The following is a 23997-nucleotide window of genomic DNA, read 5'->3' as shown; positions in this document are numbered from 1 at the left end:
AGCTATACTGTTTACTTTTGCATTAGGTTGGTTGCACCATTGGTCTGACCCCACAGCTGTTTACCTGACCTTGAGAAACCAATGGTCATTTAATGTCCAAGCTATAAACATTGTTCAGTGGATATGAAGAACTGATTGTTGTTCGAGATCTCAATTATTAACTGACACCGAAACATACTGAAAGATATATTACCGGTTATGATCATGGAATGGCACTTGCAATAGTTCTCATTAGTACCACCGAACCTGAAACTGATATCAAACCCTCATTTCCGTAAATCAGGATAATATGCCATCAGTATCTGATCAGCAACAGAATCCTTCAGATTGCAGATTTTTCAGATGAATTATCCTACGCTTATCACTTTGTTTGTTCTCCTACAGTCTAAGCTTCAGTGTTTTTTGGTGTTCAACACACATGTGGACGTTTTCAATTAAAATAAATACGGTTATAGGTAATGTAATAATTTATGATATATTCGTAGACAGGTAGCAGTTTCAGGGGTCCTAAGCAAAATAAGAAAATGGTTCCCTCATATTTTTTTCTAAAAGACGGAGTTTTTCATCTGACTGATGTGATATTTTTAAATAAATTCTTAAGCGCAAATTGCAGATGGACCTAAACAGACAATGACTACCGAATTTTCTGCTTTGAAACTCCATTGCATTATTCCTGTTATTAACATAAAATTTCTAAAGGAGGAAAAAATCAAGTTTAATACATAAAATAATACCTATTGTCTTATCTATGACGTATGTTGTAATAATATTTAGCCCGAAAGGCGTGGGAATTCTGTTCCTGTAGTGTATTTTTGGAACGATAACTGTTCTGTCCCTGAATATGCTTCTTGTTTGTCAGCGCGATTCGGAATTTGCACGCGCGTTTATAGTTTCTTTCTCTCCAAATGCTAATCCAGTCCTTGCTACCAAAGTACGATTTTTACATTTTCGGGTATCCCAATTCATTATAATGTATCCAATATTAGTGATCGTTATACTGCTGTGTTGCCCAATGATTCTTCAAATGAATAACACTAGAGATATTTGACGTCGATGCTGAAACTGTTGGTTTCTGGAGACGCCTAGCCAATGATGGAGGCCTTATACTTGTGTACCTCTAAGTAGACGCTTTACAGCCTGTAGAAGGCCAGTTCAGTGACTCCGATTTAACCTTTGTCTATAATAAAATATATTGTTTCCTAAAGTCTACCTCAATCTCTTCTAAATCACTTCTCTCTGCACTATATTCGAAAGACTGACATTTTGGTTCCAGCTGTAGTCTATAAATCATGGGCGGCTAGGTGACCTGTCTGAAAACTGGCAGTAGTAGTTTCCTAGTCAATCCAGATTTCTTTTTGAACGCGTCAACAGATGTAGATCCAGACACGTGTTAGATAATGAGTTCTATTCATTGGTGATTCTGTGAGATAGTCAAGAGTCAACTGACAAGTACTTTGTCTTGGACAGGTATAAGTTTTTCGGAAAATTCTAGGAGATTCTCACATAATAAAGCAAAAGAGTCAAACCGTGATTTTATCTTCTAAAAAACTGTTTATTGGTGAGCCACTGCTCTGTAGCTCTAGCAACCGTTCTGTGAGTTGGTGTTTTGTGTCACTCACAAAACTCCACATAACTTTTCCCTTTTCAGGCCACGCACACTCATTACACACCGAAATCATTACATTTAATATAAAAGATTTTATTCAGCCAGATATCTTCAGTTCTCCTGTAACAATGAGTATTCAGCTCTTGAAATTTTCTACCAACTGAAATGGTACAAACAAATTTTATATGATCTTTCGAAGGGAACATTGATATAATATTATAGACTTGGAATAGTATGGAGTCTTGGATATGTGGAAATTATCAACTCTACCGTCATGAACCTCTTCTTATGAAAGGATGCTTATGGGTACATAATTGTTGTTATACTAGTCGCTGTCGGGACATATGCAATCTCAGACGAATAGTTGCTGTAAAAGGACGCTCAGCACATATGCTTAATCATGGCTGGGTAAGGATAACTAACTGAGTGTCTTCGGCTAAATGTGTGAACAAAACGTAGTGATGCTATTCATGCATTGCTGTTACACGAAAATTCAGATTCTGATCTAGTAAAATCTTGGACTTTTTCAGACTATTTTAGTCAGGTCTACTCTACGTGTAGCGCTACAACTAAATGTCCCGATTACACCGGGGTACCAGACATAGGATCTGTACATATGACTGGGGAAGCTGATAACTAGCCTCAAACCTTGTAAGATACTGGGCCTCGATGGGCTACATCCATGTTTGCTGTCATCGCTTGCAGACATTATTCCAAGACCGCTCGCGACGCTCTTCAACATGTCCCTTTCACTCGCTCAACTACCTAGACACTGGGAAGACGCTATAGTCAACCCTATATTTAAGGATGGTCAGAAACAGATGGTATCTAAATGCCGGCCTGTCAGCCTAACCAGCATAGTCGTTAAGTTATTTAAAAAATAATTCGAGCTAAGTTACTGAGTCACATAGATTCGTGCAATCTGTTAACTCCTGAGCAACATGGGTTTCGTAACTAGCGTTCATGCTTAACTAACTTACCTATTGCGAGAGAGGATTGGACAACAGCCCAAGATAACAGACTGTCTGTCGATGTGATATTCATGTATTTTAGCAAAGTGTTTAATAAGGTTTCACACTCAGGTCATATGCAGAAGCTCTCGAGCTTTGGATAGGAAATGGATAGGAAAATTCTTATGTGATTCTTGTGTAACATCATAAAATCTGGGAAACCATACTTATATGCTGATGATCTCAAAATAGTATACAGCTATAAGCCTGAGGCTCTAAGTGGAAGTGTTCCTCTGATTCAAGATGATCTCAATAACCTAACTATCTGGAGCGAAAAGTGGCAACTACCATTTAATCTCCACAAATGCGGGACCATGCACTTTGGAAAGCACCCCTATGAACCACAACTTTACTTAAATAAAAGTAAAGTCCAGACACTTAATTCAGTACACGATCTAGGAATTAATTACACAGGAAGCCTAAATTTTAAAGCACACGCCTCCTCTATTATTTGTAAAGCTAGACGTCTAATTGGCTTCATAACAAAAAATTTCTTCACGACAGATGCTAAGCTTACCCTTTGCAAAATATGTGTACAACCTTCCTTAGAATACTGCTCTTTTATCTTCCCTAATCTGAATACCACTGGCAAAATAAGAGTAGAGGATGTTCAAAGGCGCTTTACACGCCAACTATAAGAAGTGACTCCACTCTCGATTACACAAGTAGATGTAAGCACCTCTCTTTAGAACCTTTATGGCACCGTAGGTTAGGGAACAATCTGATGTTTCTCTGCAAAGTAATAAATGGACTGTCATTTCTAACCTCCTTCCCAACTATGATCAATGACCCAGCCTATAGACTAAGAAACAATGCATATACACTATTTACTATCTCTTAACCACAAATAATCTGACTTGTCTCTTATAACCTTTACCATTAGTTATCTTCATAGCAGTACGATATATTAGATGGATATCTAACCCATAATACAAATGCTTTTACCATCTGATTTGCTTGTAACATGGAACTTGTACAGACAGTGTATTTCAACTATGGTCCTTGATTGAAGCAATATTCATGCTGACCACAAACGTAAGAGAGCCTAGCATCATAAAAGGAGAGAGGGTGGCGTTAGTGACCAGCAAACATGATGATGGGGAGATAACTTCAATCCACCCGTATCTGTAGGGCAGAACATATTAAATTACGGCTCCTTATGTCAAGTGGGATGTCACGAACCAACGGTATTGATGAGAAATTATTCATGCAAAATACCTGTTTAAACCATGTTAAAAAAAAGCTGAATTGGTTCCACTTCCTACCGTGTAATCCTATTACAAGTAAACTAGACGATTGGCTAAAAACGAAGCCCATTCCATACCCTATACAATTTAAAAACAAAAAAAGGAGGGTTCAAACAGCTTCGAAAAAAAGGGAGACATCCATTTGTATCGGAATACTGTTTTCAGCACTTTATTTTAAAATTACACACAATTCCATACTTCTTTCTGAACTACCTTTATTTATACAGTTCCTTATCCACTTGTAGCTGTAGATAATTCCCTAAAATCAATAGCTCATTATGTGTTCGACATTGGATGCTGACCACGTTGTTTAAGTGGACTTGTTTAACTGAAGGCTTTCGGTCATGCATCCGTACCAGATCACGTTTCAACTCGGCGTGGGACACTGCTCCTACATTCACTAGTCAGCTTAGAATAAACGTTCCTCGATATATTGATAACGTATCAAATATATCTTTCCTACCCCTTCTCATCTGACTTCTGATTTCTATTTGGCCAAGAAGGTTTCGATTATAGAAGGTGCTACTGGTAGCTAATTGTAAAGTCAGAATACCAGTCGTATCCTCAGTGGTGAGCCTTACGTGATCTGGTACACCAAGCCTACAAACTGTGAGTCCGTTCCTTTTTGGAATATTATTATTCATTGTTATTCTTTAAATTTTATACATTATGATATACTTTTTTTCGCGAGTTTTTCCGGATATATTTTGATTAAATATTTTACGTTCTTAATATTACTATGACGGAACACACACCTAAGGTATTTAAGTTAAGGACTACTCTCCCGTCATCGATTCAATTAACTCCCTTCTGGCCTGATAATATCGAGTCCTGATTCTGCTACGCGGAAGCTGATTTTTGCGGGCACGGAATCACAGACTCGCGCACACGATTCCTCGCGGTAGTTAAGGCGTTACCGCGCGAATTTAACAGGTACGTAGCACCTAGTATGTTTACTAGTGATGTTCCGGAACCTTACGAAACTCTCAAACGTTCAATTTTAAAACGCGGAGACCTAACTGATCGACAACGGTTAGACCAACTCCTTAACAATATCGACCTGCAACATGGTTCTGCGACAGACATGTTGCTAAGAATGAGAGAGGTTATCGGACAACGAACTTTCGATGATGGCCTATTCAGACAACTTTTCTTGTCTAAACTTCCTCAACAGGTGCAAGCAGCTCTCGCCTCTTTTCAAAACAACACCGTAGACGAGCTGACTGCATCTGCCGACCGCATTTTAGAAATCACAAAATCTACTAAGGCCGAGGTCTTTTCAGCCAAAGAAAAACCTCAAACGACCCCGAATGACATTACCGAACTATGTCATACACTGACACGCTATCTTCGATTTCGTAATGACCGTAGTCGGTCAAAATCCCCACATAGGAGCGTTTTCACGTAAGCGATTTGTCTCTCGTGGTCGAGAGACAGACAACCCCGACTGGTGTTGGTATCACAACCAGTACGGTAAATCCTCTAGAAATTGCAGGAAACCCTGCAATTACCCGAAGTCTAAGGCGACTAACACGAATAAGATTTCGGGAAACTTTCAAGCTGGCACGCGTTAGCGGCAACTGTAGCCGGCGAACACAGCCGTCTGTTATACGTCACGGATGTGACTACGAAAGTTCGCTACCTCGTCGACACCGGCGCAGAAGTTAGCGTTCTTCCAGCAAATCCCGACGACAGACTTCGCGAGTCTGTTTTCAGTTTACAGGCGGCAAACGGAAAGCCGATCGCTACTTACGGTAAAAGGTACGTCTACCTTAACGTGGGTTTACGCAAACCCATACACTGGATTTTCGTTGTTGCAGACGTCTCTATGTCAATCACTGGTATAGACCTGTTACAATACCACAATCTACTCATAGACACACGCTCACGAAAGTTAATAGACGGAAATACTAAGTTATCTGTTTGCGTAACTCCTTGTTCTGGTTGCAGATTATCTCCAGTCACGATTAAGCACACCATAGACCCCCTATACCAATCATTACTCGACAAATACTCCGGGATATACCAATCGCAATCGAAATTGCCTTGTGTGACCAGCAATGTTACACATCACATCTCGACAACAGAACCACCTGTATTAATAATAATAATAATAATAATAATTTATTCTCAAATAACAGATTGTTACATGAGGCATGCCGGTTTACAGGCAAGATCAAATTGTTAAAGAAGTTACAATTTTCACTGTTGAAAATTACTCAGCTGGGTTGATATTTCATAAGATATGAATGTAATTGGATTTCGTAAGAAACATATCAATATCACACTTGGCGCACTTTATGGAGGTAGCGTTGCAACAGACAACTGATGGTCGAGAATAGATACATGCGAAGTTGGGGGCTTTTAGAAGTTTCGAACTTATATCCCTCCGGAATATCTGAGGCTTTAATAACGGTGTAGGACGAAGTCACCCGTGCCATATCTTTTCGGTGGAGTATCTGCAGGAGGCTGAAAAAGGTGTAAGAAAAAGGAAGGACAAAAAGCAGAGCACACAATATTCATGGAGGAATAGTTAATGTATAACCTTTTAGTCTATTTGTCTGTTACTGAAGTATTTATTAGGTAAGAACATACTAATGTGTTAAAGAAAAATAAGTGTGAGCAACGTATGAGTGGGTAAGGAACTGTATAAATAAAGGTAGTTCAAAAGAAAATATGGAATTGTGTAATTATAAAATAAAGTGCTGAAAACAGTATTCCGATACAAATGGATGTCTCCCTTTTTTTCGAAGCTGTTTGAACCCTCCTTTTTTTGTTTTTAGATTTTATAGGGTATAGAGTGGGCTTTGTTTTTAGCCAATTGTCTAGTTTGCTTGTAATAGGATTACTCGGTAGGAAGTGGAACCAATTTAGCTTTTTTTTTAACATGATCTAAAGTGGTATTTTGCATGAATAATTTCTCATCAATACCGTTGGTTCGTGACATCCCACTAGACATAAGGAGCCGTAATTAATATGTTCTCGAAAGCCCGAAGACTCGCTCCCGAAAAGCTTAGGTTGGCTAAAAACGAATTCGACCATATGATAGACTTAGGGATAATTCGACCATCAAATAGTCCATGGTCATCTCCATTGCACATGGTCCCTAAAAAGGACAGCAATGACTGGCGGCCAACTGGTGATTATCGGCGTCTGAATGCTAAAACCATTTCCGGTCGTTACCCGTTGCCTCATATTCACGATTTGACAGCTACCTTGAAAGGTACAACTGTCTTTTCGAAAATCGACTTAGTTAAGGCTTATAACCAAATACCGATGGCAACCGACGACATTCCTAAAACAGCCATCACCACTCCTTTCGGCCTTTACGAATACTTGCGAATGCCTTTTGGTTTAAGAAATGCGCCTCAAACATTCCAAAGGTTTATAGACGACGTCTTTCGAGGTCTCAACTTCGTACGCGCGTATGTTGATGACTGCCTCTTAGCAAGTCCGGACAGAGAATCACATCTCAAGCATCTGGACATTGTTTTCGATCGGCTCCAAAAACATGGCATTACTGTAAACATTCGGAAATGCCAAATCGGAACTAACTGCTTAGACTTCTTAGGACACACTATTGATGCCCAAGGCATCCGACCCCTTAGGAGCAAAGTGGCGGCCATTCTGGATTACCCAGAACCGACCACGATCAAGCAGTTACGAACTTTTAACGGACTCGTAAGTTTCTATAGACGGTTCATACCTAAACGCGCATCCCTAATGAAACCGTTAACCGATCAGCTTCGTGGAAATGCGAAATCAATTAGTTTGGACGGCATCGCGCGAAAAGCATTCTCCACAGTTAAGGAACACATCGCTAAAGCAACCCTGCTTGCTCATCAGGACACTCAAGCGCCCATTAGTATCGCAGTAGACGCATCCGACTCAGCAATCGGAGCAGTCTTACAACAATGGGTTAACAACTCGTGGCAACCTCTAGGATTTTTCTCGAGACGGTTGTTAGACGCGGAATCTAGGTACAGCACGTTCGGTAGGGAACTCCTAGCTATGTATTGTGCTGTACGGCATTTCCAACATTCCATCGAAGGAAGAGAATTCACACTTTTTACCGATCATAAACCTCTTACCTTCTCCTTAAGTTCATCTTCAGACAAGTACTCACTGCGAGAGTCTTGACAACTCGACTACATTTCGCAGTTTACTTCAGATATACAACACATTTCTGGAGCAAACAATGTAGTCGCAGACGCCTTGTCTCGAATAAGTTCCTTGGACAGTTTCCAAGGAATCGACCTTCTTAAACTCGCTCAGCTTCAAAAAGAAGACATTGATCTTCAGCATGAGTTATCCTCGACAACTCTTAAACTAAGTATTAAGCAGATGGGAACAAGTAAGGAAACCTTACTCTGTGACACATCTACAGGTAGGGATCGTCAAATAGTACCAAAACATTATCGACGCAACGTCTCCAATACGTTGCACAATCTTTCTCACCCAGGTGCTCCTGCAACAGTCAAACTTATACCCGAACGCTTTTGCTGGCCTGGCATGAATAAAGACGTGAGGGAGTGGACACGCTCCTGTGTAAGCTGTCAGAAATCTAAGGTCATAAGACACAACAAATGTCCCTTGGGCTCTTTCAAAACCCCTGATGCTCGTTTCGACCACGTCCATCTAGATTTGGTAGGACCCTTACCCGACTCAAACGGATACTCATATCTCCTAACATGCGTAGACCGTTTTACTCGATGGCCAGAAGCAGTACTGATTAAGGACATTACTGCTGAAACAGTGGCTCGCGCTTTTGTCAAACGATGGGTAGTAAATTTCGGCTGCCCTTCCACGATCACTACAGACCGCGGATGCCAGTTCGAATCTGAACTTTTCCGTTGTCTGACCTCACTTTTAGGAATCACGCGCTTACGAACGACTGCCTACCACCCACAAGCAAACGGGTTGGTAGAACGTTTTCATCAACAACTTAAAGCTTCACTATCAGCTTCAAACTTTTCACAGTGGACAGACGCCCTTCCACTCGTCTTGCTAGGTATCCGCAATGCAGTGAAAGCTGACATTGGATACACTGCATCTCAACTCGTTTACGGAACGACACTCCAACTCCCAGGAGAATTCGTAGATCCTTCAGCTTCTTCATTGAACATGGATCTCAACTCTTACACGAGTAGGCTTACAAACGCTATGCGTTCAGTTAAACCTGCTCACACTCGACCTCAACCAACTGATGTTTTCGTTCAACCTGAATTACGACATAGTACACACGTCTTCGTTCGTCGAGACTCACATCGACGACCTCTGGAATCAGCATACGAAGGACCCTTCAAAGTTCTTCACCGTGAACCCAAGTACTATGTAGTCGATAAGAACGGTACGAACGATAGCATCAGTATCGATCGCTTAAAAGCAGCGTACTTGGAAACCCTAGCTACGTCGATTTTCCTTCGGTACGAGCGAACGACACGGCTCCTACACCTGTAGTACACCACATGACAGCCGACACACACCTTGATACTTCGTCAACGCCGGAAAATAAACTTAAAATAACGCGTTCTTGAAGAAGAGTAAAATTTCCAGAACATCTTAACGACTATTGCACGTAGGACACAAGCTTTATCTCGAATTCCTTTTTCATTATTTATTATCAAAAATAATTTTTTTACTATGCTCATTTTTTTATTTTTTTCAAAAAAAACAAAAAAACAAAACATTTTTATCTTTTTGAGCGTATTTATAATTTTTTTATACATAAAAAACCAAAAAAAAATTTTTTCCGATCGCTTTTACGCTGTCTGCAAGTGTATTAGTTTATTTATTTTTTTCCCGCTCATCTTGTGTCCTTACGCAAGTACGGGTGTATTTTCAACATGCACTCACACGTTCTATTTTTTTTCTTTTCCAGGACAGCTCGAAAAGAACGACGAAGTTGCCCAAGGAACCGAAATTTTCATTGTATTTTATTTTTTTATTGTTATGTTTTACCTCGTGGTCCCTTAGTTTAAGGAAAGACGACCACACGCTGCTAAACGAAACGAGCTGTCAGAAGAGTGTTTACCAATGACAAACTTGTTGGGTTTAAACTTCTGGCTGGTCACGTCTTAGGGGCATCACTACCTCACTAGGGGGGGAGTGATCTGTAGCTGTAAATGATTCCCCAAAATCAATAGCTCATTATGTGTTCGACATTGGATGCTGACCACGTTGTTTAAGTGGACTTGTTTAACTGAAGGCTTTCGGTCATGCATCCGTACCAGATCACGTTTCAACTCGGCGTGGGACACTGCTCCTACATTCACTAGTCAGCTTAGAATAAACGTTCCTCGATATATTGATAACGTATCAAATATATCTTTCCTACCCCTTCTCATCTGACTTCTGATTTCTATTTGGCCAAGAAGGTTTCGATTATAGAAGGTGCTACTGGTAGCTAATTGTAAAGTCAGAATACCGGTCGTATCCTCACACTCATACCTTGTTCACACTTATTTTTCTTCAACACATTAGTACACTCTTACCTAATAAGTACTTCAGTAACAGACAAATAGACTAAGTGGTTATACCTTAACTACTCCTCCATGAAAATTGTGTGCTCTGCTTTTTGTCCTTCCTTTTTCTGACACCTTTTTCAGCCCCCTGGTAATACCCCACCGAAAACAGATATGGCACTGATATTCCGGAGGGATATAAGGTTGAAGCTTCTAAAAGCCCCCAACTTCGCATGTATCTATTCTCGACCGTCAGCTGTATGTTGCAACGCTACCCTCATAAAGTGCGCCAAGTGTGGTATTGACATGTTTCTTACGAAATCCATTTACATCCATATCTTATGAAATATCAACCCAGCTGAGTAATTTTCTACAATGAAAGTTGTAACTTCTGTAAGAATTTGATCTTGCCTGTAAACCGGCATGCCTCATGTAACAATCTGTTATTTGAGAATAAATTATTATTATTGCTTAAGTCGTCGTCAATATTGTTTGCGGATGATGTCGAAATCTGGAGAACAATAAGAAGTGAGACTGATCGTTGTCATCTCCAAGCTGACTTAGACGAATTAGTTAGATGGGCTCATGGTTGAGGCTTAGAAGTTAATTCCAGGAAGAGCGTGCTCATTCAAATCGTGCACGGAAATAGTTACCATTATACCATTAATGGTACATCTCTTCAACGCGTCCCAGAACATAAAGACTTAGGAGTAACAATAAGTCACAACTTGGAAACAACTGCAACGTGGCTGCTTCCAAAGACTATCGTGCGTTATAGTCACTTCGCCGAGCATTTAAATGCTTTGGCGAGATGTTACGAATTTTATATTCCACCTATGTAAGGCCACATTTAGAGTACTGTACCCAAGCAGCTAGCACGTGTCTGATAAAGGATACTAAATCACTTGAGCTTGTCCAGCGTGTAGGAACAAAATTATTGAAGAGTTTTTCTAAACTCCCTTACGATGAGCGTTTGAAACGTCGGAACCTTTTCCCCTTGTCTTATCGTAGGATGCGAGTTGACCTTATACTGATTTGGGTGTTAATATGTCTTATCTTTTTGCTCCCCCCAGCGCTTATAATTAACTAGGTCATAGCAAGAAGGTTCACAAACCGCGATCTAATAAATTGAAGGTGGGGTCCCGTTTTTCTCATCGAGTGGTCAATGACTGGGACGCCTTACCCGAAGAAGTGGTATCAGCCCCATCAGTAGGGATTTTCAAGGAGAAGCTGGACCTTCACTGGAGGGGAATCTGTCAGGATTAACACAGGTTCACGTACCTACTATCCTTTTTACTGAAGACTAAAGGCTGATTTTATCCACAACCATTTGAACCATTTGGACCATTTTAAGCCCCGGGCATTTCAATGTTGTCGTTACTACGGCTAGCACGGTGTTCTTTTAGGAATGGGTCTGTTACGTCGTTATCACGGTCCGTTAGTGGTCAACCGAAAAAATGGTACTTAGTTTTTTTATTCGCATTGTGATTAAGATAAAGCGTGAATATCACTTTCTCTTGGAAGAACGGACGTAATAAGACCGTATACGCGAAAGTTGGCGACAACTTATTGGATGTTGTGTTAGATAACGATGTTGATATTGACGGGTTCGGTATGTTTCTTTACATGTTTAATTGTGTGTAGGCGCTTGTGAAGGCACACTAGCATGCTCAACCTGTCACCTCATATTTGCCAAGGAAGATTTCGATAATTTGCGGGATCCCTTAACAGAAGAAGAACAAGATATGTTGGATTTAGCCTATGGTCTAACTGACACGTAAGTTTCTTATTGCTATGGCTTAAATGAAGCCTCAAGGCTCATAAATATAGTCTTGTGCCCTACCGAAGACATGATGTGAGTGTAATTAATGGACGACCTTTGGGCGATGCTAAGGTAACCTTGTGTCTACCTAATAACTAGGACTGAACTAGGGTTGTAAACCAGTCTGGGAAATTAAGATTTACACTTGATGGCTACGGTAAAGGATTAGATTTTGGGTTTCCATTACGAACTTACATCAGCTACAATACCAAAACGCTATTTGGCCAAGTAAATGAATAAATTTTGAGCCAAAATTCAACATTTGTTATCTTTTATCTGATTGGTTCGTCCATAAATTATAGTCTCGCCAATGTTGACTTGGCATATATGCTAGAAGATTATTGTGTATACAATTTCATCTCAGCACAATTTGTTTTTGATCTCAGATTATAGGCCTTATATCACTGTGAGGTATTGTTATGTAAAGGTGTTAGATTGATGTTTCTGCATAGTGACAGTATTCCTAATCAGGTCCGTGAAACATGTGAATTTGTTTCAAGCCAAACACAGTGCGTCCGAACTTCACAGATTTTTCAGAGAAATTAGGTTTAAATCGCGCCTTCTGTCTTTGGTCTGTTGGTCCTGTTTAGGGAAGGCAGTCTATTTAAACGTACATAATCTACTGTAGGGGCCCTGTACTCGAACATTATTAGTCAAATCAGAGCTTATGGCGAACTGTCATCCGGTTTTACAACCTCAAGTGCTGTCCGACAAGGTTGTCCACTATCCCCATTTTTGTTTAACTTCATTATAGACCTATTGTTGGAAATAACACTCTCTTCGACTGAATTTTCAGGAATCGATCTCCCACCAAGGGGTCCACTTATCGACGTGTAATACTCAGATGACATAGTCCTGTTTGGTGAAGACGCTGACAAAATGCAGAGTCTTCTGTTAGAACTGAGTAATAATGCCAGAATGTTTGGGATACGTTTCTCCCCATCTAAATGTAAATTGTTACTCCAGGACTGGCTTGCGTCAACACCTGAACTAAGGATAGGGAGTGAAGTAGTCGAACGCGTCGACAACTTCACTTATCTTGGAAGTCTGATCAGCCCTAATGGGTTGGTGTCTGACGAAATCTCAGCACGGATTCAAAAAGCTCGTTTGGATTTTGCCAACTTACGTCACCTATGGCGAAGACGAGATATCCGTCTATGAATTAAGGGACGAATATACTGCGTAGCAGTTCGCTCTGTTCTACTTTACGGCTGTGAAACATGGTCATTAATGGTAGGAGGTACTCGTAAGTTACCAGTATTTGACCACAGATGTGTTAGAAATATTGCTCGCATCTGCTGGGATCACGGGGTAAGTAATAGTGAGGTTGGATACAGGGTATTAGGGAATGGAGGTAAATCAGTTGATGAGGTTGTAAATCTTCACCGACTGGACGGTTGGGCCATGTATTACATATGCCTGAACACCGATTACCACGACGCGCTATGCTGACTAGTATTGGGGATGATTGGAAGAGATGTAGGGGCGGTTAAACCAAAACATGGCATCAGTGCTTGAAGTCACTAACTTCTAGTCTGAGCCATGTTGGTAGATGCAGACTACCCGGTTGGGGTCCGCGTGACTATCGTAATAAATGGTTGGAGACTGTGTGTGACATGGCTCAGAATCGATCACGATCGCGTAGGTGTATATACTCTTTATCTTCCCTTAAACCTTGAGATTAAAATTGCTTCATAGCTTTTTTCCTTCCTATACTATATCCTTCTATACAACCTTTCTTTATATACTACCACCACTAAATTAACTATTTCTATGAATCCGGTGTTCATCTTGTTGTGCTAATGAGTGAAGTGTGTCAACTTGGACCGATGCATATGTGTGCTTGGTCCTACATTGTAGCTGACTGACCACACCCTGGGTCTTTAACCTAAAGGTCTGATCCTCAAGGCAGTGGAAGAACATAAGGAGATGCAGTCCTATGTTAGCTGGTAATCAACACTAGGTCTACACGTCATTCGTTTCCTTAGGATCCCGGAGCTTATGTACACTATTGGTTTCGAACCAGGATTTTCCAACTCCTCTAGGTGGATCCTCCATATTATTAGTATTAGTTTTTAGACGTGGACTGGAAACTACAACAATTTTAATGGAACAATCAAAAGATTGAGATGGCTTGCCTTAGAGTGATTGAAGAACTATGGAACATGTGGGTACCCAAATACGATGTCACAAATTCGAGCTTTGCTAACTTACACATTCGTTTTTAATTTTCAGATCACGATTAGGTTGTCAGGTCAAAGTCAACGAGGATATGGATGGTATAGTCGTAAACGTTCCAGAGTCAATATACGATGCACGTGCATAGGATAATGTAAGTATTCTGTGGTGTTAATACCAGAGTTGAACTTTGTGATTTCATATAAATTGAGCATTGGGTTTAACGGTGCTAATATAATCATAATACATTGTTATTATCTCAATAATTAAAAGTCTGAATTCTTGACTTTTCGTGACTTACTGTAGGGCACTTCTTCAGAGTGAATGAATAAATAGATCGAAAAAATAGAAATGGGGTAGACATTTTAAGTCTAGTCAAAATCAACATAGATCTCATTATATTAATTTTTCAGTCAACATGATTCTGTATGAGTTATCACTGTGTATTTGTATGTACGATGGTTGGTATGAAGAATGTGAATTTGTAATATGGAGGATTGTGTGTGTGTGTTACTTTTGTGCGAAATGACGAGTCAAATGTAGTTGTTTGGATAAACAGTTGGATGAATATCAGGCTTTCTTTTCTATTGAGGGGAGGAGGATTTAGTATTGTATGCAACGCTTCGGGTACTCACTTATGTTTGTAGTTGGAACGACCTATCTGAATTATTGTAATATTTTTAATATCGACTTGGTGGTTATTGGGAATAGCATATACTACTATTGTCGATTTAATTTGTAGGCTTTTAGCTGTACAGAATTATTAAGAGGTCCTTTAGTGTGTGTTGGGTGTTCCGTGGCACACGTTCAAGTTTCTTTAGAACGTTCTTCAATATAAAACCTATCTCAGTAGACACAGTTTTGTGTGAATGTAAACGGTATCTTTCCCTTAATTCAAACGAAAGCATTTTGGAAACTGTTGATTGTTTTATATAGAGCTTTAATTGTGTGAATTCTCAAGATGAGTTGTAATTGTTTTTGTCTTACTGTGGCAGTAAGGTAAAACTACTATACCAGTCTAGTATGTTTCACTAGAATTTTTGTTTAAAGATGGATCGTTTCGTTTTGATATATTTTTAATAATATTCTTACAAAAATTGTTAGATCATAAAATGTTTATTGTACGCTTTACCCTTAGCTTCTCTCGGTAGGTTGCAGGTTTTTTTCTTTAGCTTCTCTTTGGAAAAATGGTACTAAGTTTGCATTGTTTCCTACCTATTTCCTGTGTTTCATATATAGATTGATATTCGTTCTTCAATGTCAAGTCCCATTAAATTGCTCATTAGAATTTAGCTTTCGAAGCACTCCTGAAAATGTGTAAAGTTGAATTATCTGAAGATTGCATTGTTAAACATCCATCCTACTAACCTGAAATTTTGTCACATTCACTTATTGTAATTGTCTAGATAGTTCTCGGATTGCACTTAATCGCTATTATTATTAAATTTTCCATAAAAAGTCTATTTGTAATTAGTGTTTCACTATTCAATTGTTATCAATCTTTCTTTTTGTACAAAAAGTTTAATAATATATAGACCTCTATGGACGAAGATTTTTGACTTTTTTTTCTCCCTTTGTGGTTAAATGTATATATTGCTACCTTTTTGTTATCTAATTATCAGTGAATTTACGCCTACCACGTTAATTGTCATAACATTCGTTTAGTACTATTCTCTATGTGAGATACTCATCCACACTTTGTATTCAATGTAAGCTTATCATTTTGTGATATGTCGATGTAGAATGCTTCTATATAGTTATACAGTTCGTACTTCATTCAATAAAGTCTTTAACTTATAGTGGATCAATATTTCACAGTATTATAGCTTCATTGTACACCTTCACTTCTAAGAAGTCTAGTACAATAATTGGTTGGATCAATATTCATTTAAGGATAATAGTAACAAAATGTCACTGATAGATTTGTCGTAAGGCTCAGTAAACAAATGTTTTGGATATCTTATTTCTACTCTGATGAATTCATTCAACTTATAATACCAGGAACCATTTGATGATGCCTGAAGAAGATAAAGTCCTAAGCATACTGATCTAGCAGACATCTGTCAACCGTAATATTGAAGGAACACTCGGACAACTCGATTAATATCCTTCTCAGCATTACTATTTAACGCTACAACCAACATCCTAACCATCATAATTTTTTTTAGCGAAACACCCCTTCACTTTGCAAAAGATACCAGTTTGAAAAGTTACTGATCTCGTGTAACTAAATACCACCACACGTTAATGGTTGTCGAACAGAACTTTGGTAAAAAAATATCTTGAATCATGACTGTATGGAGTATTCCTGATATATCGAGAAGATCCGAGTATGTTTAGTCATTCACCGTAACGTAAGCTATGCTGTAATTTAATAAGTGTTTCAATTGTCGGTAAGCAAATTTACGGTTGTTTAATTGAATCAGTAAAATCCCGTCCAGCAGATAAAATGTGTTGATAGGATATAGTCGATATCGCAACTCCAAGTAAACCTAATAGCTGGATTTACTAGGAATGTTTCCACCCTACTCCCAATAAATGGACAGGAAAGCGACAAACTGAAACTAGTTGGTTTATCACTTAAAGCTCTTGCCACATGATTAACATGTGATGACTTATTCCAAAGAGATTAAAGCTCATAAAATAACTACCTGAACACTGCAAGAATATTTAGAATGGTTATATGCATTGGTTGATGAGAAAAGTAAGTTTATTGGAAGAATGAAGTTAGGTTTTAGTCATCATGCAATGAAATGTATTAAAAAGAACAACACTGATCAAATCTGACAGCTTATTTTTCAGCGATAAAATTTGTTGGTTGTTGTCGGCACGTCCCATCGTATCTGGTTTGATTGTCTTGTCCCTTGACCTAATTTTTTGGTTTTTCTGGTTGGATGGTAAATTAGATTTATTTCATCAATGTATTTATTGACTGGTTATCGGCCTTAGTATCAAGCTTCTAAAAATTACCGTGGTTTTGTGTTTAGGACTTCGACGTTTCCCTACAAACATAGATATTATAGTATCATTGTGTCACCTACAATCCATCCGTCTTACTGTATTTAGCTTATCTGTCTTATGAGAGAATGGGATGCACGTGATGCCAAATGCCTTATCTAGTATATATTTTTCAAGAGAGTGTATAAACGAAATTTGTTCCAAATTTTTGTCTGCTGAATAAGACTATCTATTTATCGTTCTTATAACGAGTTAATATTTCGATACCATCTCATATTCCGGTCTTCTCGAATTCTAAAAATTATGTAAAGCATTTGTTGCCACATCTTTTTTGCCTTAAGGTGTAGTACCTTAATTAAATATATAACGTGGAGTAAAGTGACAAGGTTGGTAAACCTCGTTAACTACTCATCAATCCAATGGAGTGTTTTTGGAAGAGGTTTTCAAGATTCTACACCTTAAATAAACAATTCCGTATGTTATCCATGTCCAAACAGTCTTCGAAATTCGCAAGCAACAACCATTCGTAATGGTATCTAATCACCTGATTGAAGTCGTAGAGTTGAGAAATTCATTGAAGCCTGAATGAAACTTTATGTGCTTATCATAAATGAGCTTTTTTACCGCTCTCTCATAATATAATACTGTTATAATTTTAGGAATAATCGCTAATGAATATACGGTTTGATAATGAGCATATCCGATATCTGTTTGATTAATGCAGTGTTATTTTTTGACCTTAATCTTTGAAAACAGATATTAGGTCGTCCAAGCCAGATACTGATATCATTCGATGGTTAAGGATATTCGGTTTAGTTGAGTTTCAGTAGCTTGAGCTTCAAAATGCTTCTGACAAATTGTTTATAGGCACCATGTCATTCTCACATTATTTTGATGACTTATTGATTCTTACTTTCAAGGGCTGAGATAGATAACAAAACTTATCTGGTGGATATGCCGCTTGGATCGATATAGTACGTCCTGACTCTATTTAATGCCTTAGCAGTCTGTCTAAATTGACCAACAGGTCGTAAGGTTGCCGAAACCCATTAATTGTAATCCAAGCGTTTTGTTGAGGTATTAGCGAATCTACTCGGCATTTAATTGTGCGTTTTAAGCGGAGCCAACTCTTCACGGTTTTCAGTGAGTCGGTCAACAGTTAATTTCAAGTTCGACTGGGCTTGAACAATATTGACCACACTGTGTGGAGTAAAAGGATTCTTTGACCGTTAAAAAACGGAAGTGAATTTTTCGAATATTATGAGTGGATCCGACTCTAAACAGTTCTATGAACATCTACTTCACTTCTAGCTGATATCAACTTGGTTTTAAGCCTAGATTACATTTGCAATGAGATTATGTAAGTTAGCACGCTGATTTATCGAATGACTAAGTGATCTAAATTTGCTTAGTTTCGATTTGCAACAATATTACTTTATGCACTTTCTCAGTTAGTTAGTTCCGAAAAGGATATATTTGGGCTCATATTGTACTAGGAAATATGTTTTTTATTCCAAACAGATTTTTAATGTATTTAATTGATTACTTAAACCTAGAATATTATGTTAGATTAATATTCTTGACGAAATTCCACTATTTGTAGACAGAGATAAAGTTACGCAAACCTGCCAAACCGATCTTAAAGGAATCTGTTGAACCAAAAAATCCAGAAGATTTTAAACAACAACGAAAAAACAAAAATATTTCCAAATTAAAAAAATACAAAAAGCGTCAATTGAAAAAGAAACATGCAAGCAGACAGTGGATGGCAAGAAAATCCCAAGTAACAAATGAACGGAAAACGCCCAATGAGACACAAGAAGAGGCTTTAAACTATCTTAGGATGTGGCATGATGATCATAAGAACTGGAAATTTAAAAAGCTTCCTCAGTCCTGGTTAATAAAAAATGCACTAGATAGAAAAATGGTGAGTTGGTTTGTGTTTAATGTGTATGTGGCAGACTATAATGGCAAACAAAAAAATACCCCGTTCTTCCCGGGTATACTCATGTTTCAGTTGTCTGTGAGGTACTTCTCAGAATGTGACTTCCAGTTCGTAGCTTTTAGATCGAAGAAGTAGCTTTAATTTCTCAGGGTGAGACCTCATGTAGCCGAAAGTGTATTTTAAATGTGCTGAACACCTTACTATTATTGTGTTCACCTCTCTGTCAGTATGGTAATTGTGATAAGTAGTAGGTTTTCCTCAAGTTCTTCAATCTAAATTTAGTGCTGAATTATATATATATATATATTCAGTAGCAAAGCGAAGAGAATATTGAGTGATTCAAGTGTTAGTCATTTCTAGAAACTTCAAAGTAAACTTGGGTCTACATAATAGATTCTGGAAAATGCGACATGTTAAATTCGTTTTTCGGCACTAACCGGTTGTTAAATTATTTTATTTGACTTTTATAGATACTTCCAATTTTGTTGATAAATTTTCTATTTACTCTTGTTTCCTATCAAATAATCCAAATTAAACAGATTCCTAGTTCGGAGTTCCGAATATTTAAACTCTATATTAAAGGACTAGTTGGATATGCTCGACAGGACTTATTAAGTCAATGCTCAAAGACAATCGAGGAACAAACTGATGGGTTGGAGACAAATACGGAACTTGTGAATAGAGGAGATATGTCACTGGACAATATTATTGGTCAGCAAAAGTTAAGTATGTTTCGTCGATAATAATTCCAAAGATTATCTAATACATTATGCATACATATGATGGGGCATCTTGGGTCGATGCACCTTAGTGTTGGGTCCAACATCATCCATTACTTAGGTATCATACTTTTTTTTATTCAAATTATTAGTTATGAAACCAAAAACATGACTAAATACTTAAAGTGTGAATACGAACTGGGATGAAAAAAGGTAGTGACGGCGTGGGATAGCTGATTAAGTACTAATGGTTTCCTTCAAACTGTTTATGTATATTTGCTTATATTCAGAATAAATGATTATTTGAAAATCGTCTGTAAGGTGCAAATGCAACCTGCATAACGCACAGTTCTACGCTGAGCTCAAATATGAGGTTTGTAACTTAAATAATCGTCCACATGTTTCCAGATAATGAAGAGAACCACTCTATGTCACCATATGCCATCTATATTTTTTGTTGAAGACTCAGTAAGTGTAATGTGACTTACCAAGCACGGCCTTATATATTGCGCTTTGAAGCCCACTTTGCGGAAGTACTACTGATACTATCCAGCTGCTCAAATCGAAGTGCTAGGTAAAAAGGGTTTCGAATATGAGACTGATTGATGGTTAGAACTCAACTACTGCTTCACAAAGACTGTGAATAACTACTACATTATTACCATTTTATTATTTCCACAAATAAACATTAGTCTCTGACTAATATAGCTGTCGACAAATATGGATTTTACTTCACTACAGAGTTTGATATATGAAATCTGCTGCTTGAATGTGATTGATCATACCATATAATAGAATTCTATAGACTGTCATGAGGTAATAAATAAACTTTTCTGACTGGTACACGATCAAACTTGGCCATAGATTCTTTAGTATGCTATGAAATGAATTTCACTTAGATTAATGAATTAAAACTACACAATAAGATACCAAAAATAATTTAACTTCATCCTTGCACATTTCCATAAATGCTAAATGTAATATTCGACTAAGTAGGTTGTTCACTAACCCGACTGTATTGTTTTGTTTCTTTACAGAATATTCAGCTGCTAGAAAACGTGCAAAGAGAATATTGGCAGTTTTATCAAAAACTTCTGATGTTTAATAAATTTTTACATAATACTCCGATGATTAGTGTTAGTAAATCCTTTGTATGCTTCAACCACCATCATGTTTTAAAATTATTCACAACATGATGTTACTAAATAAACGTATAGTAGTTCATGATTCTATATACGCTCAGGTAAAGCAGCGTCTCAGTAGTTCAGGCGTCCGACCTTTAGCCACTACGTTGAACGTTCGAACCTAGCCCCACCTATTTCGGTTTAGGCAACTGACTAGTATCACCATTCCCCGCACTTAGGATATATTCCAAAGCAAAGTATAGAAATTTGCATATGGTTAATGAGTTGATAATTTATTAATATATTGTAAAAATATGAAACAGGATAAAAAAAGAACTAGTCAAGTACGTTTTACAGCTCTTAGTAATGTGTATTGCTGAAATATACAGCCGGGTTCTGATTGTGTCAGCCTATTTATCTTTCAAAATTCTCACTTTCTACCAAAGTACAACTGATTTAAGATGTGACATATCCCGTTAAAACAAATTATTGCAACAGTGGCATATAATTCCCAGTGAAGAATATAAAAAATCTAAATAGGGTTGTCAAGTAAACGAAGATTCGCTTGGCGCTTTCATATGGCTAATCCAAATCAGAATCATACATAATCTGTATACCGAGAAATAGTTGGTACTCGTTAAAAAAACAAAGTAATTTCAATAAATTACAGTAAGTTTACGAAAGTGTATATCTATGTTTGAAAGTGGTAGAAATTTGTAAACAATCATGGAACCACACAATTTAGCGTTTGGATTACTACTGGAGATCATAGTCCCCAGTTTTATTTTGTTTTCATGCTTTTCAAAACTTCATCTTAGTGTTTTTCATTAAACTACTCCTTTTATTGATAAGTATAAAATGAAAGAGAATGTACAATTACAAAAGGTACTCTTTTTACAAGGTCGCTGTACAAATCATCGTTGATTCCTCTTCATGAGTACATTTCTTCTGCTTCTAGCCATGCGTGCTTTGAGTCGTTCTCGTGAAATTTCTGCTCCTTCTTTAGCTAGGTTTCGTAGACGATCATTTTCTTGTACTTGTGGTGCTTTTCCTTTCAATCGAAGGTAACGTACTAGATACCTGGTTAATATGAGTGTTAAACCGTAGCGGAACGGTACCATCAGTTTGTAGAATACAATGGCTGTAGCCAGAGTATTCACAGTACCCCCACCTAAATGGAGGGGTTTACTTAGCCATTCAGGTGCATTGAGACTTTGAAGAATATCCAACAAATTGATCCCACTGTAATCAAAAGCAGTGCAAAACGAGGGTTTTTTATTTGTAATATCAATCTAACTAGCTAAATAAAAGGTTCAGTTCTTGTATTGGTGATGTATTTGTTATGTAAAGGTTACAGGTTTCATCCAGTTACATAAACCATAATACGTCAAGTGGAGTTTGAAAAAGTGACGCATTGATATTGAAACCGTAGTTATCTTTATCTTTAGACCTTAAACTAGAATTGTAGTTTAGGACAAACAGTTATAGATGGCTTACAGATCAACAGAATCTAATAAGTTTCGGGTCGACTGGTATGCCCACCCTTTAATATCTGACAGTGAATGTTGTTGATCAAACTGTAATATGACTTCAAGCCTCTACTAACTCATGCCAAAGGATGGATTATTATAGTTTGTCCCTTACGAATGTGCCTTGAGCTTCTAAAGTTTATGCAACTCTCATAAAACCTAAATAGGTAACTATCAGGACCTAAAATATTGTTTATTCTAAATGATTCGTCATATTAGGTGCGTAAGGACACAGATATGAATAGGTGATATAAATTTAAAAATACAAATCGAGGAATTTAAAGCTTTAAAAGTCTATAATTAGATCAAGTATATTATCATGTATTTATCAACACTACTTTACAGAGAATGAATCTGAGGATGAACACCCAGTTGACAGCTGCTGATTTGACGTGGTGTTTAAACCTATATATCAAGGAGTCTTACAGATTGGGGCGCTTATCATTACCTTAAGTTCTACCACTCGAGACGTTTCTCAAAAGCAATAAGAAGTTTATGAATAAAAGTAATATATTTGTAATACTCCAATGAGTAGAAAAATTAAGTTTTCTGACACTTCGTGACTCAGTGTAAGCCACGTATTCAGAGAATAGATAACCGAGTTTGTCATTTGCACCAGTCAAAATATCTTTCATGAAATATAGTTGTGCTTCTCACCTACATGCCTACCAAACAAACAAATACTCTTTTGTTCGTTGATGATCTTCCTCATTTCACTCGTTTTATCTATACTTCTTAATGACGTCATTATCTACAAATTTTACTTTTAACGATTGAGACTTTTGAAATACCATTTCCGGCTTATTAATCCCATGCTATGAAATACACCGAGGCTTTAAACATCAAAACTGGTAGGCAATTGAGGCAATACGCACAGTATGCACATATGCCAATAAGAGACTGATCAATTGCAGTCCTAGACATCAATGGGAAGATTCAAACAAACAATACCAAATGAATTCAAACTTCACCCGAATGATCATGCAAGTGGCTATCAGGACTCAGTAGCTAAGTGGATAACGCAATGGCGTTTGAAGCGAAAGGTACTGGGTTCGAGTCCCAGAGTGAACATCAACTCTGAGATGCAGGTACATCCAGCTGACGAGTCCCAAATAGGACGAAACATGATTCCTGGATTCCACTGCTACTCACTATCCATCTTTGCTTACAATAAACTTGACATTTATTATATTTGGACTGTGTGGGATACAAGACACGTTTCATCTTTCTTGGGACTCGTTAGTTGGACTAATCTAGATTTCAGTGCTGGTTTTGACATTGTGACAAAAATCAGTATCTTTAGCTTCAAGTGCTAATACGTTGTCCTCTGATTTATTGAATTCAGTTAGCCAGTAACTTGTTCATCAACACTAGATCCAGAACGAAACGCAATCC

The 23997-nt window shown here is 37.9% G+C and overlaps 3 protein-coding genes across 3 annotated transcripts in view; 2 read left to right on the top strand and 1 right to left on the bottom strand.

Annotated features, from left to right (window-relative positions):
- Positions 1-11695: 11695 nt before the first annotated feature.
- On the top strand, positions 11696-14475 carry Smp_016910 (putative adrenodoxin; the record flags this gene model as incomplete). Its single annotated transcript, XM_018798454.1, has 4 exons — positions 11696-11787; positions 11827-11939; positions 11972-12104; positions 14385-14475. 4 exons carry the CDS (start codon positions 11696-11698, stop codon positions 14473-14475), a joined length of 429 nt encoding a protein of 142 aa, XP_018653394.1.
- Positions 14476-17022: 2547 nt separating this feature from the next.
- Positions 17023-21070, top strand: Smp_016900 (hypothetical protein; the record flags this gene model as incomplete). The annotated part of the gene is made up of 4 exons (XM_018798452.1): positions 17023-17031; positions 18889-19212; positions 19770-19956; positions 20987-21070. The coding sequence occupies 4 exons, from the start codon at positions 17023-17025 to the stop codon at positions 21052-21054; spliced, it is 588 nt and encodes a 195-aa protein (XP_018653393.1). The 3' UTR covers positions 21055-21070.
- An 828-nt stretch (positions 21071-21898) lies between these two features.
- Positions 21899-23997, bottom strand: part of Smp_016890 (hypothetical protein) — a 4048-nt gene continuing 1949 nt past the window's right edge. The window contains exon 2 of the mRNA XM_018798451.1: positions 21899-22315. Coding sequence (XP_018653392.1) covers positions 21988-22315 — 328 coding nt within the window. The 3' untranslated portion in view covers positions 21899-21987. The remainder of the gene's footprint in view (positions 22316-23997) is intronic.

This window comes from Schistosoma mansoni, chromosome 6, assembly GCF_000237925.1.
Source record: "Schistosoma mansoni strain Puerto Rico chromosome 6, complete genome".
Taxonomy (NCBI): domain Eukaryota; kingdom Metazoa; phylum Platyhelminthes; class Trematoda; order Strigeidida; family Schistosomatidae; genus Schistosoma; species Schistosoma mansoni.
The sequence above is the reverse complement of the archived record's forward strand: the minus strand, read 5'-3'. Positions and strand labels throughout refer to the sequence as shown.